Below are 17,136 nucleotides of genomic sequence, written 5' to 3'. Positions count from 1 at the left end.
GGTGTATGCAGGCTTCTTCGGATATAGTGGAACCCCAGAGGTTTATTGATGGTTAAAGGGTGATGGGGGTGGCCCAGAAAGCTTTTGCTGCTATATAGAAATAGGACCTGCCACAGTAGTGGGGGGGCGTCGTAGGGGTCTCATATTCAACCCCCGACATCTCTGGAATTCGGATCCCTGATCTGACACTAGGGAAGGCGGAACAACCAACTTCAGCCTGGTTCCAGACGGCAGGATTCTGGAGCAAATGTAAAACTGCAGGGAGCCATGAGAGGTCATCTGGATCATGTTTGGCAGAATCCAACCAAGAGCACTAGGTCGTGTTGGAGCAGGATTATTCCAGATGGGACTGTAACAGCAGGAGTCTTGCATAATATGTGATTCATATAAGCACTTATAAAAACATAAGAGATGCCATGCTGGATCAGTCCAACATCCTGTGTCTCACAGGGGCCAAAACCCAGGGGCCCTCAGGAGGTCCACCATTGGGGCCAGAACTCTAGAAGCCCTCCCTTGGTTGCCCCTGAGCACAGAGTATCACTGCCTCAGAGTGTCCCCTCTATACCTTGTTGCCAATAGCCACTGATGGACTTCTGCCCCAAACGTGCATCCAATAACCAATTGAAACTGTCTGCTTGTAGTCAGGTGTCTATGCAGATGTGCTGAGGACCTGAGCTTGAGGTCTGAGGTAGGATCGTAATTCCATGTCAATGCTTAGCTTGCACCTGGCTGGCCTCTCCATAGGTATTTGGATGGCTTGTGGCAGGATCCACTAGGGATCCAATTAGTCTAAATTAACTTATAGCCAATCACCTGCAACCACAGGAAATTCATTTGTTCTGTCCTGTATATAGGGGGGGGGGGCTTGTTCTGTGATTTTCAGTACAGTTGTATAATGAGCTGAACTCACAATAAAGAGCTGAATTATTCCAGTGCCTCCACGATCCCTAACCCACAGATCTAACAGTCAACACGACTTTCTGCGGCAGTGAAGTCCAAGTATTAATTACTTTTTGGGTGAAGTATTTCCTTTGATCCTTTATTCTAAGCCTGCTGCTCATTAATTTCATCAAGTGCCCAGAAGTTCTTGCATTGTAATATTGTAATAAAGGGAGAAAAGTACTGTTTTCTCTACCTTCTCAATCCCAATATATAATCTTGTACGTCTCTGTCCTGTCACCTGTTAGTCATCATTTCACCAAACTAAGGAGCTCTTACTTCTTTAACCTTTCTTCATAGGGAAGGGGTCTCATCCTAATAAGGTTAATTGCCTTTTTCTGCACTTTCCCCATGCTATAATACCTTTTTAGAGCTGCAGTGACCATAACAGGACATGACATCCCAAATGAAGCTGAGCCATAGATTTATACAGGGACATTATACTGGCAGATTTGTTTTCAGTTGCCTTTCCCAATAACCCCCAGTCTAGTCTTTGCCATTTTTATTGCACTTACACACTATAATATTACGCATCCCCTGCCCCCCATTTTGCTACTATTCTATAGGTGAGTTCCGGACATCATTAAGCTCTCAGATGAGGAACTGGGTGTGATATATACAAACAAGGCTTCCAGACTGTGGGGGACCACTCCTCAAGAGCAATGGTCAAGTGGGTAGAAAAAAATGCATGAGACTTTTGTCCCACAAGACTAATTCCCCATTGAAGAAAAATAGTTGGTTCTTAAAGGTAAAGGTATCCCCTGTGCAAGAACCGAGTCATGTCTGACCCTTGGGGTGATGCCCTCTAGCGTTTTCTTGGCAGACTTAATACAGGGTGGCTTTGCCATTCCCTTCCCCAGTCATTACCGTTTACCCCCCAGCAAGCTGGGTACTCATTTTACCGACCTCAGAAAGATGGAAGGCTGAGTCAACCTTGAGCCGTCTGCTGGGATCGAACTCCCAGCCTCATGGGCAGAGCTTTCAGACGGCTGCCTTACCATTCTGCACCACAAGAGGCTCTTAGTTGGTTCTTATGTGCTGCTTTTCTCTACCAGGAGTCTCAAAGCGGCTTACATTCGCCTTCCCTTTCATTTCCCCACAAAAGACGCCCTGTGAGGTGGGTGAGTCTGAGAGAGCCCTGATATTACTAAAGAAGAGTTGGTTCTTATATGCAGCTTTTCTCTACCGAAAGGAGTCTCAAAGAGGCTTACAGTTGCCTTCCCTTTCCTCTCCCCACAACAGACACCCTGTAAGGGAGGTCAGGGCCCTTATATTATTACTTAGTCAGAACAGCTCTGTCAGTGATGTGGTGAGCCCAAGGTCACCCAGCTGGCTGCATGTGGAGGAGGAGCAGGGAATCAAACCAGGCTTGCCAGATTAGAAGAAGTCCGTGCTTCTAACCACACTGAGATGGAGACATGATTGGCTGTTCAGATTTTGTAAAACATAGCTTTGGCATCAGTTGCCATGATCACAGCAATAGGTAACCTGCAGCAGCCATTTCTGTGGCAGCCATTTTGTTTCTGCATTTCCTGTTCTGAGTCAGCATTCTAAAGGTGCCTGCAGGCTCAAAAAGGCATGGACCCTCCAGTCTTGGCTTTTTATGGCTCTAGGTTTATCGTCTCAGGGCAAACTGTGGTCTCTGCCAAAGAGGTGGCGACATGCAAGGGGGCTAAGTTCTTCCTCCGATCCTAGCGAAGCTTGATTAAATTTTAGGCAAAGCGAACCACTTACCAAGTCAACGGCTGAAATGATGGACCAGAAGGCTGGTTGAAGGGGAAGGTTTTTCTTTACATTTCACAGCAAACTAATTTCCTTGGCCTCTCATATGCTGTTTTGCTGCCGCTGAGAAGACTCAAGCTTGGGAAAAGTCAAATTGGCACCCTTGGTCTCTGGAGCCGTTAAGGCCATGCAACTAACAGGGAGAGGAGAGCACAGATAGGAGGTCCCCTGTAGGTGAAATTTCTGGGAAGGTTAATTTATTTCATTTGTACCTCTCCTTTCTCGCAGCTGGGAACCTAAAACACCTTACAGAGGTCTCTCTTCCACTTATTCTCACAACCAGACTTGTGAAGTAGGTTAGGCTGGGAGTTTCCATGGGAAAGTGGGGATTCATCAAATGTGGATCCACAAATCCTTCTGAAGCCCAGATTAGTTCCAGAATGGTTTATATATTTGCCTAAAGATCCCCTGCAGCAGCCACTTTGTTTCTCCACCCACCACTCTGAGCCAGAATTATAAAGGTGCCTGTAGGCTCTGAATCTGCAAATGGCCCGGGGAACCTTCAAGGTGTTTGTTTTGAAGCAGGGATCTGCAGCACTCAGAATGTTTTTAGCTGCAAATCTGGTCCCCGCTGATAAAAGCGCCTCTGAACATGTACAAAGAGTGTTTTCTCATTGAATATAGTCAGCCTCTTCGCTCTCTGTCCAACTTGCTTCATGCACCTGGAATGAAGAAGAAAATCTTCCAACCAAGTTTAAACCCACTTTTGAAACAAATTAATCACTCTTAATTTCTGGAACTGAACCTCATCACAGACTGAAACTGCAGACAAATGCTGTGCATCTGGCCAGCTGTGGTTTGACTGTTGTCATCCCCCAGGGTTTCCTGATTGCCAGTAGGATCTAAGCATTTTTAAAATTCTTCTGTGGAGATTTTCTTCTGCAGACTACTTAAGCTACTTAATAAAATCAATTTCCCTTCACCATGTGCATCTTCCCATTGCCTCCCATTTCCCTTAGGAAAAGAACCACTGGCTCTTGGCAATACAGGATGCTGAGCCCACAGATTTAGGGGATTACAAGCAAAGATATTTCAAGATACGAAAATAGAGACAGAGAAGGTCAGGGCTGCAGAGAGCTTGAAGAGGGGAAAATTTCTGTGATGGATATTTGCAAAAACATTCCTCTGTCTTTCATTTTCTAAAGGCAGGCCAGATGCAGTTCCCTCAAATCTTTATATATTAGATTATTTTTATCCTGCCCTTCTTCCAAGGAATTCAGGGCAATACGTCTGGTTCTCCCCTCCACCATTTTATCCTCACAACAACCCTGCGAGGTATGTTAGGTTGAGACAATAACAGCCCCAAGATCAGCTAATGATTTTTACACAGAGGAGGGATCTAGACCTTTTCAGGCTTAGTCTAACATTGTAATCATGACTGCATCACCCTGATGATAAGCCTTCATAGTCCCTTTATCAACATTTGAGTTCTTTGCATCTTTTTTTTTTATTGTCACTGTCATCTATTATTATAGTCCACATTTGCATTATCCATTTGAAACACTAGACTCCCCCCCCCTTGCACTTGTATACTGTAGAACGTTTTGTACAACATCTCCAAAGAATGAAACAAGATAAGCCATAGTGTCTGTTTTCCCCCAAAGCACTGCATTTATTATACTTAAAACTGGAACTCTAAGCACAGGGCTCTGAGCACATTTTCAAACACATTGTCTTTTGGGGGTGTTCAAAACAAACCGGGGAGGGGGGGCACACACAACAAACTACTCTGCTTCCTTATGCAGCCAGTGGCATTTACTGGGGTCCTCTGCAGGAAAGAAAATTCAGCAGGCAGCTCTACTGTATTGGAGCATTTTGATGCAAACCAGAGATGGAAGCAATATTTCCACATGTGAATCCCTTCCGGGGCGGGGGGGGGGGGGGCGGGCAGGGTTCTCCAGGCAATGGGCCCCTCTTCTGCTGCTACTCAGAGATATCTTGGCTCTGGAGCCCCTCTCCTGACACTCCTCCTGCCATCCCCCCTCCCCACCTTAGATCTCTTACATCTTGGAGAGGGAGAGTCAATAACAACCACTGGCATATTTATATTATGCTTTAGTGTGTTCAAAGTGCTTCACATACATATTCATGTTGCTATATTTCAAACAAGCCCTGTAAGGTAGATGTACATTCCAGTCCCTAGCCTGCAAAAAAAAAAAGGTAGATTTATCTGAGCTTATCTGACATAAGCAGACATAAGTCTTCAGCCAGAAACTTCCTGATTGCAGCAGGGAGCAGTCCAAAGGAAGACCCATATTCTTCAACCCAGAAGTGTGTCCTTAGGATTGCAACCTTAGGATTGCAACCTTAGGATTGCAACCTTCGTCTCCTAATCACTATCCTACACGGGGCTCTACTGCTTAAGCTTAGAAACTAACAGAGGTTAGGGTTGCTAGCTGGCCAGGAGAGAAACATTCTGCCCTTTCAGTGGAGGCGTAATGTGTGGAAATGGGCAGCCAAGCTTTTTGTGACATGGAGGTCAATAAGATCACTCGGCACTACATAAAACGGATAGTAGAGGGACCTGTTTAAAAGCTGGCAACCCAGATACAGATGAACAAGAAAGTGTGTGCGGAATCATCAATGGAGCCCACCTTCCCATGCAAATCATCCAATACTCAATCCAAGTGAAAATAGCAATGACAACGAGCATTTATGTAATACTTCCAGACTGTCCAGAGTGCTTCGTGTACATTGTTCTGCTGTAATCCTGACAGCAACCTTGAAAGATAGGTCAGAGGGGTTACCCCTTCTCCCTATTGCAGATCAAGAGTGGAGGCTGGAGGGGTGCGCCTTGCGTAAGGCTACTTCATGCGTTTGCAGCAGTGGTGACATTCGAGCCGGGACTTTACAGTAGCTCCGTCTTTTAGTGCTGAAGTCTCTTGAGATCGCACAAAACCTTGCCCCACACCATGATCAAAAGTCCCCCCTGAAAAAGGGGGGGGAAATTAGAAAGAAACATACATTTGAAATTTCCGACCTCTGGTGGCATTACTGCAAGACCACCATGCAAGCTAAAAGGCCATTAACGGGAACTTTCCCGTTTCTTTGGGCACCAGGAGACACTATAACAGATTGAGTGCTGGGACTGAGGCATTTAAGAATACGCACAGGTCAAAGACATCATGGCTTTATGCCCAGAGGCAGAACGTACCGCTGCACGCATATTGCAGACTCTGCAGCAGTCCAAGCTCTGTCACCATCTGCCAGAACAGCAGGCAAATGAATATAACAGTAACGGCCCGTTTTGCAGTATGGAGGATGTTCATGGAGACTTGGGTGTTGTAATTTCTTTTGTCATGCGGACTCCCACCAGCTGTAAAGAATGGCAGTCCAGATACACAGAGTAGATCCAATAGGGGAAGGGTAGAGATTTGTTCCTCCCCCTCCCGCAAAAGAAAAGAAGGAAAATGTTTGCATCACAACAGAGGAGATTGTTCTAAATGATGTTAAGCCAAGGTCTCATTGTCTTTTCTCCTCCACTTTCTAGGAGATCAAGAATAACCAATCAGAAACCACACGGCTTCATCAAAGGCCGCCCAGGAGATCTCAACATCTCTAGCTTATAGGAAAACTCAGGAGCTGGCATCTCTGAAGACAACCCCTCCCACCCAAAACACAGATAATCCAAGGGAAGGCTTTCGGATCCAGTTACAAGAATGGAAAGCAGGAAATCCAGAGGTTAACCAGAGCCAAAGGATATTTTAAAACGATATGGCAGCATCTCCGATCTCAGTCTAGGTGTGAGGCGGTGGGAGTCTTTGGACGAGGAGGGATAGGCTAACTATTTGAGAAAACAGGTTTACGCTCTCGTCGCGGGTGGAATTTTGGAGACGAGCTTCCAGCCCGGAGAGAGAATTATTCTTTGGAACTACCCCATGTGGGTTTTCTGATGCCGAGTTAAATGTGAATTCCGATTGAACCTCTTCCCACACTCGAGGCACACGTACGGCTTCTCCCCTGTGTGGATTCTCTGGTGCTTCTTCAGACACGAGCTCTGGCTGAAGCATTTCCCACACTCGGGGCATTTGTAGGGCTTCTCTCCTGTATGGATTCTCTGATGCTGGATCAAGTCAGAGATGCCGCGGTAGTTCTTCCCACACTCCGAACACAAGTAAGGTTTTTCCCCAGTGTGGATTCTCTTATGTACAACAAGGTGGGAGCTCTGAGTGAAGCATTCCCCGCATTCTCGGCAAATGTAGGGCTTCTCCGCCGTGTGGATTCTCAAGTGCCTAATAAGATGAGAGCTGACCAGAAAGCCCTTCAAGCAGACAGGGCAGCCAAAAGGTTTCTCCCCGGTGTGGATTCTCTGATGAGCCACCAGGTTGGAGCTCACGCTGAAGCTCTTCCCACAGTCAGGGCATTTGTAAGGTTTCTCCCCAGTGTGTATTCTCTGATGCGCAATCAGGGTTGAGCTCTGGGAAAAGCTCTTCCCACACTCGGGGCACGTATAAGGTTTCTCCCCTGCGTGGATTCTTTGGTGCTTAACAAGGGCCGAGCTGTCGCTGAAGCGTTTCAAGCACTCCCGGCACATGTAAGGTTTCTCCCCCGTGTGGGTTCTCCGGTGTCTGATGAGAGGTGAGCACCGTTTGAAAACTTTCCCGCAATCTGGGCACTTGTAGATTCTCCCCACCTTTGGGGCTTTATTCTGGATGGTGGCTTGGCTGGATGCCACGGCTGTTCCCGCACGGGCCACGGGCCTGCATCGCCTCTTCTTTGGGATGTAAACTTGTTGGATGTCAGGAGGAGGTTCACTGTCAAAGGGCACTTCGTCTCCCTGAATCTGGAAAACATTTATATTATATTCTTCTGGCAGGGGCTCTTCAGCTTCTTCAGGACAGTCGTCTGAAAGAATCTGCACCACTTGCACTATATCTTCCTCCTCTTCATCCTGGGAGATTGGCTCCTCTTTTATCAGGATCTCTTCCTCTTTCACCATCTCTGACCTGGAGAGGCAGAGAGACAGTCATCAAGTGAGACATTTTGTGCAAAACAGTGGGGAAAACGGGTGTGCAACTGAGGACAAAATGTCCACATCACCACCATTTATCCTGCGCCATCCAATTTAGAGCAATCCTGTAGGACAGCCAGCTTGGTGTAGTGGTTAGGAGTGTGGATTTCTAATCTGGAGAGCTGGGTTTGATTCCCTGCTCCTCCATGTGCAGCCAACTGGGTGACCTTGGGCTCCTCAAGGCACTGATAAAGCTGTTCTGACCGAGCAGTAATATCAGGGGTCTCTCAGCCTCAGCTCCCTCACAGGGTGCCTGTTGGGGGGAGAGGAAAGGGAAACCACTTTGAGACTCCTTCGGGTAGAGAAAAACAGCATATAAGAACCAAGTGTTCTTCTTCAGTAATATCAGAGGTCTCTCAGCCTCAACTACCTCACAGGCTGTCTGTTGTGGGGAGAGGAAAGGGAAGCCGCTTTGAGATTCCTTCAGGTAGAGAAAAGTTGCATATAACCAACTCTTCTTCTTCAGTAATCTGAGGGCTCTCTCAGCCTCACCCACCTCACAGGTGTCTGTTGTGGGGAGAGGAAAGGGAAGGCAACTGTAAGCCCCTTTGAGACTCCTTTGGGTAGAGAAAAGTGGCATATAAGAACCAACTCTTCTTCTTCAGTAATCTCAGGGCTCTCTCAGCCTCACCCACCTCACAGGTGTCTGTTGTGGGGAGAGGAAAGGGAAGGCAACTGTAAGCCCCTTTGAGACTCCTTTGGGTAGAGAAAAGCGGCATATAAGAACCAACTCTTCTTCTGGGCAAGGGATGTTAACAGGTCACTTGCCATGGCCTGCCTCTGTGTAGCAAGCCTGATATTCCTTGGATGTCCCCCATCCAAATTTTGACCAAGGCTGACCCTGCTTAGCTACCAGGACCTGATAAGACTGGGCTCACCAGGCTATATGTATGCAGGATAAAAAAGGACCGCCCTTGCCCTAAGGAGTTTGCAATATATTGTCTGGCACAGGGGAAGACAACAAATACCAGGAGGGAATTGGAGATAAACAGGGGAACAACAAGTGTCATTTATTCCGCTTGCACCTGCTTATATTGCTTCCCCATGGTGATGATACTGCAGCAGCAAAGGCTGAGACATTCTTAACACCAACAGAGCATCCAGTCTTTCCCAAAAGGCTGTATCTAAGCAGGTTTGCAAAAATTGCAGCAAAAGACTGGAACATCCTGGGGATGCGAAACAAAGTAAAGTAAAACCCTGCTTCAGTTTGAATGCCAGCCAGGAGCAAAGTCTCAGTGTGGAAGCAACCTTGGTTTCACTAGAGAACAGGGATTGTGACAATGACCTAATAGAATAAGGTTTTGAGGAGTTTTTTGGAAAAATAACCAGGAAATAGTCTAGTTAATCCAGGAGATCCCTTCACTCAAACAGAGGCTCAAGGCTCAGGTCTTCTCTGTGGTTTACATTCTCCCAGGCAAAGCTACAGTGCCAAAACAGAATTGGACACCTTTTGATTGCTTAACATTTCAAGTATCAGTAATCTATATTACAACCTTGCAAGGTAGGCAAATATGACAGTTTGCAGAGTGCAGATGGAAGAGACAAATAAAAATTCGCTCGAAGGCGGACACAGCCAAGGGAAGCCGTAAACAAAGACCTTCTCAGATCAGGTCAGACTCTTAGCCAGTATTCGGTCTATCTTTATTAGATGCAAACTAGCAGAAACCAAAAGGGTGCTAAGTATGTCTTGTATTGATCAGGGAGTGAGGCTTCTTAGCCCTTCTCAGAAAAGCAGTACAGGCTTCCTCCCCCTCAATTCAGCAGAGCTGCAGACAGTGAACAGGCATTGCAGGAGAAAGCACGTAATTCCACCCACCCCTACTCTGGCCTGCAGAAAATCTGAAACGCAGTATTTGCTATTCAAGCTGGAGAATGCAGGTATGGAACCGGAGGCTGTCTGTACACAGTTCATGTGCTCTACCCTGGAGCTACACACCCACTTTTGGACCTTCTCTTTCATAAAGAGGTAGTGCCTCAATCCTGACATAGACCCAAGATTTGTAAAATGACTCCAATGAACAACATAGATATGCTAGCTATGGGACATAGCTATCTGTTTTGTTTTTTTGGATTAGTTTTGTAGGAACGCACAACTGCATACTTGGCACTTCTCCCCTTCCCCCATTTTAACCTCAGAACCACCACCCTGCGAGGTAGGTTTGGCTGAGAAGGGTAATCACCTGAAAGTCACCCAATGAGCTTTGTGGAAGATCCGAGTCTCTCCCATTTGCTGCTCCAAGTACTAATATAAATGAGAATGGCAACATTCTAGCAGAGGGGTCCCCAATGCCCACGGCACTCCGCAACACCTTTCCTGGTTCCCACCAAGTGTTTTTAGAAGGTGGGTGGGGTTCCTGCCCAGAAGGCCTTCTAATTGCCTACTTGAGATCTGATTGGCTGTGCGGATTAAAAGAACATTTATTTCAGCCAAGGCTGCCCCTACTGTGTCCTATTCTTTCTCTGACTCCTGTTTCCCAGTGTATTTTAAAATTTTACTCCTCTTATCCTTTGTATTTTGGCATCCTCTGTGTGCGTGTGCGTGTGCAGCTGGCTCCGCCTTCCACACGAGCATTTTGTGGTTGTACCCACCCTCCTGGGTTAGGATTCAAGTGTTGCCCGCAGGTTCAAAAAAGCCAGGGACCCCTGGTTTAGCAGGTCAACAACATCACACCATGCGACAATAATAAAAACACTGCACTTTGGATTATTCAGACCCCTGCACACACTATCTCCATCATCTGTCTGAATAATGTTATATTACAGTAGGGCATTGTTCTTATCCTAAGGTGACCAGATTTTAACATTGGTAAAGCGGGACACTATTGACCGGGGGGGGGGGGGTTCTTGATTAAAATTTGGCCTATATGGAGTAACAAAAAACATTCATAAAACGCAAAAATAGTATTGTTATGCATATTTTTAAAATTTCAACGCAAGTACAATTTGCCAGGTGCCCCCAGATGTCCCTCCAAAAGTGGGACAATCTGGTCACCTTACTCCCCCCTACACAAACACACACATATTGCAGAGAGTGGAAGAGTTAGTAAACTTCCTACAGCCACCCAGTTATACTCGCATGCAAAATTGCATTTGAATTTGGAGCATTCTGGTTCACAGCCAGTGAGTTGGATTTCACAGAGATGCCTCAGGCGATCGGTTGGCAGAGGCTGCTAATATAAATAAGAATGGCTTATTTGCACTATTGTTACGAGAAACGGTTAGATGTTTTCCTAATGGATACAGCAGTCTGGTGGCTCTTTAAAGACCAACAATTATTCTCGAATAAACACTCTGGTGTTAAGTGCTCACTTCATTGGATAAACCTTCTGACAGAATGATGCTGGTTGCATTATTTTCCTCCCACAGATTAACACAGCTACCCATCTCTCCCAAAACATTCCCCTTTAACGGGAAAAGCACCAATTTTCTCCTTATATCCAAGAATATCCTCCAAGATACCCTCAGACAGGAATCCTGATACATATTATACATGTTTTACAGACTGTTTTATGTATTGTTCTCTGTTATGATGTAAACTGCCCTGAGCCTCTGGGAAGGGTGGTATATAAGTATGATAAATAAATAAATAAATAAATAAATAAATATAAAGATTTTTCAGGGAACCCACTTAACATTTCCACCGTGCTTAATCCTCCCATTCGAATTGCCTCTTTCTAAATCGAATTTTCTTTTTTGAAATTTAAAGGATGTTTAAGAAGCCATGGAGCTTGGGAAGTCAGCCCCGTAATATCTGGGAGATGCATTTGGATGACTCGATAAAAGAAACGCCTCTAGTTATGCAACGTTGGGATGCAATTCTGAAGAGGCAGGATCATCCCCGTGTCGTAAGACCTTCAATACCCCTTCTTGGTGGAATTTTTGGGAGGGGCGGGGGCGGATGGGCCCAAAATACCAGGGTCCTCAGGTCCCGCCCTGCCCCACCCCAAATCGTCCCGACAATATTACCTGGAGTGCCCGGGGGCTCGCTCGGCAATGACTGCAGCGCTTCGACGGCGCTTCCAGGCTGCGGCAGTTCCCACTTGGGTCGGGCTCCGAGCGCCCGCGGGAATCAACGCCCACCCCTCGCGTCCCCGGGATCGTCGTCAGCGGCTTCCCAGGCCCAGATCGCAGGGCGGAGCACGAGAGACCGCAAACGTCTTCGGCGGCAGTTCCGGCGCAGAAAGCCGCGGAGCACGGATCCCTTCGTTAAACGAAACGCGAGCGACAAGCCTGGGAGCGGCGCGCACCCTCCGCTTCTTTTGTTCTGCGTCTTCTTCTCCGCCCCGGATCTGCTCCTCTGGCCGAGCCACGCACGCCCACCCACTCTCTCTCGAGTAGATCCCACCTCTTCCTGTGCGGTTGCCATTGCGAGCCGGCCGGCAACACTGCCCAGGATTGGAGTGGCTTGCGTAGTCATTTGGGGAGGCTGATCCCCGGAGAGCGGCACGCCGGATTCACAGCCTGGGATCGCCTCTGCGGAGGAGCTCGCTTCGCTTTCTGCCGCTTCGCGCGTCGTGCACATTCACCCTAGTCCTACTCACAAGTTACGATAGATGAGGAGTCCGTGCTTGATCGCTCTTTGGGTGTGCATCAAATCATCACAGTCGCAGAGAATACAAACCTGGATGGACAGTCAACACCCCAGATCTCCTTCGCTTGATTGTTTTTTTGGGTCTGCGTCAAATAATTCTCATTGTCCAGTCAATGCATATACGGAAGAAGAGTTGGTTTTTATTCCCCGCTTTTCATTTCATTACCCGAAGGAACCTCCAAGCGCTTAGGATCACCTTCCCTTTCTCTCTCCCCCCCCCCCCAACAAAAGTAAAACCAGTAGTTTATTTAGGAGTCCCCAACGTGGTGTCCCTGGGCACCATGAAGTCGTCTGACACCTTTCCCCACGCTTGTTAAGTGTGTTAAAAAGTGGGAAGGCTAGGTAGGACTTCTGCCCTGTCAGCCTCCTGATTGCCCTTTGGAGATCTGATATGCAGAGTTTTAGAAATGTTGCCTTGGCGGCTGCTGGCACCACAGCACAAGGATCTTCACTGGGAGACTGGCTACACCCCCCTGCAGCAGCCATGTTTCTGGCAGCCATTTTGTGGTTGTACCAATCGCCCTGCGTCAGAATTCCAAAGGTGCTCACTGGCTCCTAAAGGTTGGGGAGCCCTGTTCTAGAAGTATCTGATGCTGTTTGTTGTGTTTGTGTGGACTGAGTCGCTGTTTACCCAAAAGTGGAGGAGCAGCTAAGCCACGAGGGCCATGTTCCGTCAACAGCCTCTGTAGTGGCGTCTGAGCTTCCAACAATTGTATTGGACAGTCTACCCCAAACAAGTTCTCTAAGAATTTATATGCCCCCTGTTCTGCAGACATCTACCTCCCATGAAGAGGCAGCAGCCTTAAGGTAGAATAGGCGGGTTTGATTTTAATGATGAACTTTAAAACCTATTTATTAATGTTGTATATTTGAAATTTTTGTAAGACGCTCTGGAGGAGGGCAGGACAGAAATGTAAAAATAAATAAAATGCTCAATCCAGAATAATCCTCACGACAAGTTCTTTTAGAACCACTTATATTCCAAGTGTGCAGCCCTGTCTGTGGGAGTGGAAATAGTGCCCAAGAAGACGGTTGTGTAGCATGGTGACAAGAGCTAGCTTGACTGTTTATGGGCCCCAGCTGGATTGTGGCATTCGCATGCAAACCTGAAGAGCCAGATGCCAGAGGTCACTGCTGGAGGCTCTCATGGCAGAATGCGAGCTGTATATGCACTGTCGCATACCTAGCATTCTTTGCTTACTCTTGCTCAGCCTTCTCCCCATTGTGCCATTTTTGTGTGCATTTTTCCATGCATGGAAACACATCCAAACATGCCAGATGCGGCCAAAAAGTCTGGTGTTACAACCCAGAGAGGACTGGGCCATATTCTCCACCTCTCAATGTGCAGGCTGACTTTAAAACAGGTTTTTCTTTCCCCCCTCATGTACCCAAGTATATCTCAAATATTAGCAATCCAGGGACACCCATTTTTATTGACATTCTTGTGGACCCCTCACCAAGTCCTCCATGGCTGCCCTTGTACCGATCATCCCTTGTTCAAAATGTGTCAATCCTCTACTGACCTCAAGACAACAAAACCAGAGTCCAGTGGCACCTTTAAGACCAACAAAGATTTATTCAGGGTGTGAGCTTTCAAGTGCAAGCACTCTTAGTCAGACTAAGAGTGCTTGCACTTGAAAGCTCATGCCTTGAATAAATCTTTGTTGGTCTTAAAGGTGCCACTGGACTCTGATTTTGTTGTGCTACTTCAGACCAACACGGCTACCCATCTGAATCTGACCTGGAGTGGAAACTATCTCAGCTGCATTTTAAAAGCAAGCTGACCTAAAAATGTGTGCCACAAGTCAAAAGGCCCTGACCCATGTCCTAATCACTCCCTGACTGGGAGGAGGGCAGAGAGCACTTCCTGTTGGCAGCAGAAGACAGGACCCGCAGTAGTGGGTTAAAGTGTTTGTAGAACGGCATCAGCTTGATATCAGGAAAAAACTGCTTACACAGAGTCGTTCAGCAGTGGAATGGGCTGCTAAAGGAGGTGGGGAGCTCCCCCTCACTAGTGGTCTTCAAGCAGCAACTGGACAGATACTTATCCTAGATGCTTCAGGCTGGTCCTGCATTTTCCAGTGAATGCTTTTTGAAAACATTTATTGATGTGTGTAAAGGCTGCTTCCATACAAGGAGGGGGCTAGTAAAGGGCAGTTCCCACTAGGGTCCGCCCCTCAGAATCTTCGCCCAACATAACATCCTTATCCTTACTTTGTGGCTTGGTCTAGAAAACGCACCCTTTGGACAACCCAGGAAGAGCATCAGTTCTGCTGGTTGGGAAAAGCGAAATCCTCTAGGCCAGTGGTCTACATCAGGATCTTAAGCAAAGGTCTTTCACCTTTTTATCACCGGGGACCACTCAGCGCCTTTTACAGAGGCCCAGTGGGGGGGGGGTAGTTTACTCCTCTACTCTCAACCACTGCCCTAGCACTCTCTGATCGCTATGGTAATGTTTAAACATCCCGTCAAAATAAGATACAGACATGCCACAATAATGAAGTGTGTTGTAAAGGGCTGGGGGGGGGGATGAAGTAAAGGGCCGGGGGGGGGGGAGAAGGCGTCCTTTGGGGCCCACCTCCAAAGTCGAAGGACCACATGTGGTCTGCGGCCCACAGGTTGGGGATCGCTACTCTAGGCAGCCAGATAAACTAACAGCGCCCTCTGCTGGAAGAGAGTCTTCATGGCCTCCAGGAAAGGATGTTTGAGTGCTATTTTCCCCCTTCTAATCTATCATTATAGTTTATTCTGGTGTGTGTCCCCCCCCCCCACACACACTTTTGGAACATCTGGGTAGGAGTGGTGGGTTCGAATCACCACTCATGCCATGGAAGCTGGCTGAGTGATCTTGGGCCAGGCACTTATTCTCTCAGCCTAACTGAGCTCAGGGGACTGCTGTTGTGAGGATAAAATGCAGGAAAGGAGGAGGAAATTGTAAACTGTTGGTATTTTGGGGGGAGGGGGGACGGCTGATGGAGAGAAAAACAAGATGTGCATGGATAAACAGTAGGATAATAATATTGGAGAAATGGCATCTAGTGCCCTCTCAATCTCTTGCACTTGAGCCAGGTCGAAGTCCCGCTGAATAGCAAAAGTGTAAAAATAGTAAGTGTACAAAGGGGCACAGCCCAAGTCTTATACTGATGGTGAAGAGGAATGTTAACAAGATCATGGCTACCCATTTGAATCTTTCTAGTGCATAGTTAGGGAGGCAGAGAGCACAGAGACAGACCACACCATATTCAGCACCTGCACCAGATGTTTTGGTGATTGGTATGATGGGAGTTAATTTGGAAGGGTCTGGTCCCATATAAAACAGCATCAAGAGATCTGCCTCAGCTCTCACACTACAGCATGGGTGATGTGTGCTGATCTTTGTCTTCCTTAGCTGACATTGGAACATCCTGGGGGCACAAGATAATAATTTGGAAGGGTCTGGTCCCATATAAAACAGCATCAAGAGATCTGCCTCAGCTCTCACACTACAGCATGGGTGATGTGTGCTGATCTTTGTCTTCCTTAGCTGACATTGGAACATCCTGGGGGCACAAGATAATAATTTGGAAGGGTCTGGTCCCATATAAAACAGCATCAAGAGATCTGCCTCAGCTCTCACACTACAGCATGGGTGATGTGTGCTGATCTTTGTCTTCCTTAGCTGACATTGGAACATCCTGGGGGCACAAGATCAGTGGGGCTGGATCAAGGTGCTTTTATAGCCTGGAAAGCTTTTGTTAAAAAAAACAAAAAACTACTAATGCTCATATTGACATTTTCCTTACCATTCCATTGTGAGTAGTTTTACTACTGTTTTCATTCTTACCATTTAACCTCCGGCTACTTACAGGGATTTCCCTTTTAATACATTTGGGTTCAAATGGGCAGGAAGACCACGGGGTGCTCCTCTGCCCAAGGGACCGCCTGGGTCATCTAGTCCAACCCTCTGCACTAAGCAGGACACTCACAACCTTTTCACTATGCAGGACACTCACAACCCTATCGCTAGGCCAAAACATTTCCCCCTGAAATGCTATTCTCCAGATGCAAGGTTGCTTTACTTGTTACCATGGGAGTGCCCCAGTCATGTGACCTGACACCTGCCATGCGAATTACCTGCCAGTACTGTACAGACCACATTGTGTCCTTGTTCCTGCACATATGACTGTTTTAATATGGATTTCCCTCTGTATGGATTTCCCGGTGTCTGAGGAGGCCGGTGGAATTGCAGAAGCTTTTCCCACACTCTGAACATTTATATTTCCCCTCTCCCATGTGAGTTTTCTCATGGGTAGTAATGTTTGATTGCTGGCTGAATTTTCTCCCACAGTCTAGGCACTCCTATGGCTTCTCCCCTGAGTGCGTCCGCTCGTGAATGACAAAGCTCTCCCTCCGATTGAAGCTTTTCCCGCAGTCCCGAGCATTTGTATGGCTTCTCCCCGGTGTGGATCCTTGCGTGCTCTTTGAGGAGGGACAGATCATTGAAGCTTTTCCCGCGGGTGGAGCATGCAAATGGTTTTTCTCCTGTATGGGTCCTCTCATGCTCGATAAGGTGCGATCCCCGACTGAAATTCTTCCCGCAGTCTAAGCACGTGTGCGGTTTCTCTCCTGTGTGGATTCTGTGGTGCCTGGTCAGGATCTGGCCACCATCGCCAGGAGCCCGAAGTCCCCTTTCCCTCCTCCCTTTGCAGCCTCCAGCCTCCGTAGGCGAGACTGCACGCGGCTCCTTCCCAAATTGTCATTGATCGCCGGAAGAGAGGCGTGGGGGGACGGGAGGAGGGCCGGACAGGAAGGCGGCCTGACAATTTCCTCCACC

The 17,136-nt window shown here is 47.4% G+C and overlaps 1 protein-coding gene across 1 annotated transcript; it reads right to left on the bottom strand.

Moving 5' to 3' along the window:
- Window positions 1-4,308: 4,308 nt before the first annotated feature.
- Window positions 4,309-12,047, bottom strand: LOC143831630 (uncharacterized). Its single transcript, XM_077324784.1, has 2 exons — window positions 11,699-12,047; window positions 4,309-7,667 (listed from the first exon to the last, which is right to left on the bottom strand). The coding sequence occupies exon 2, from the start codon at window positions 7,658-7,660 to the stop codon at window positions 6,593-6,595; it is 1,068 nt and encodes a 355-aa protein (XP_077180899.1). The 5' UTR covers window positions 7,661-7,667; window positions 11,699-12,047; the 3' UTR covers window positions 4,309-6,592.
- Between the last annotated feature and the right edge of the window lie 5,089 nt (window positions 12,048-17,136).

The sequence above is a fragment of the Paroedura picta genome, chromosome 3 (genome assembly GCF_049243985.1).
Source record: "Paroedura picta isolate Pp20150507F chromosome 3, Ppicta_v3.0, whole genome shotgun sequence".
In the NCBI taxonomy this organism is placed as follows: domain Eukaryota; kingdom Metazoa; phylum Chordata; class Lepidosauria; order Squamata; family Gekkonidae; genus Paroedura; species Paroedura picta.
Note: the sequence above shows the minus strand (reverse complement) of the source record. Positions and strands in the feature narration are given on the sequence as shown.

What these genes read in the sequence shown, in the direction of transcription:
- LOC143831630 (XM_077324784.1), bottom strand. Translation starts at nt 7,660, where the DNA reads ATGGTGAAAGAGGAAGAGATCCTGATAAAAGAGGAGCCAATCTCCCAG.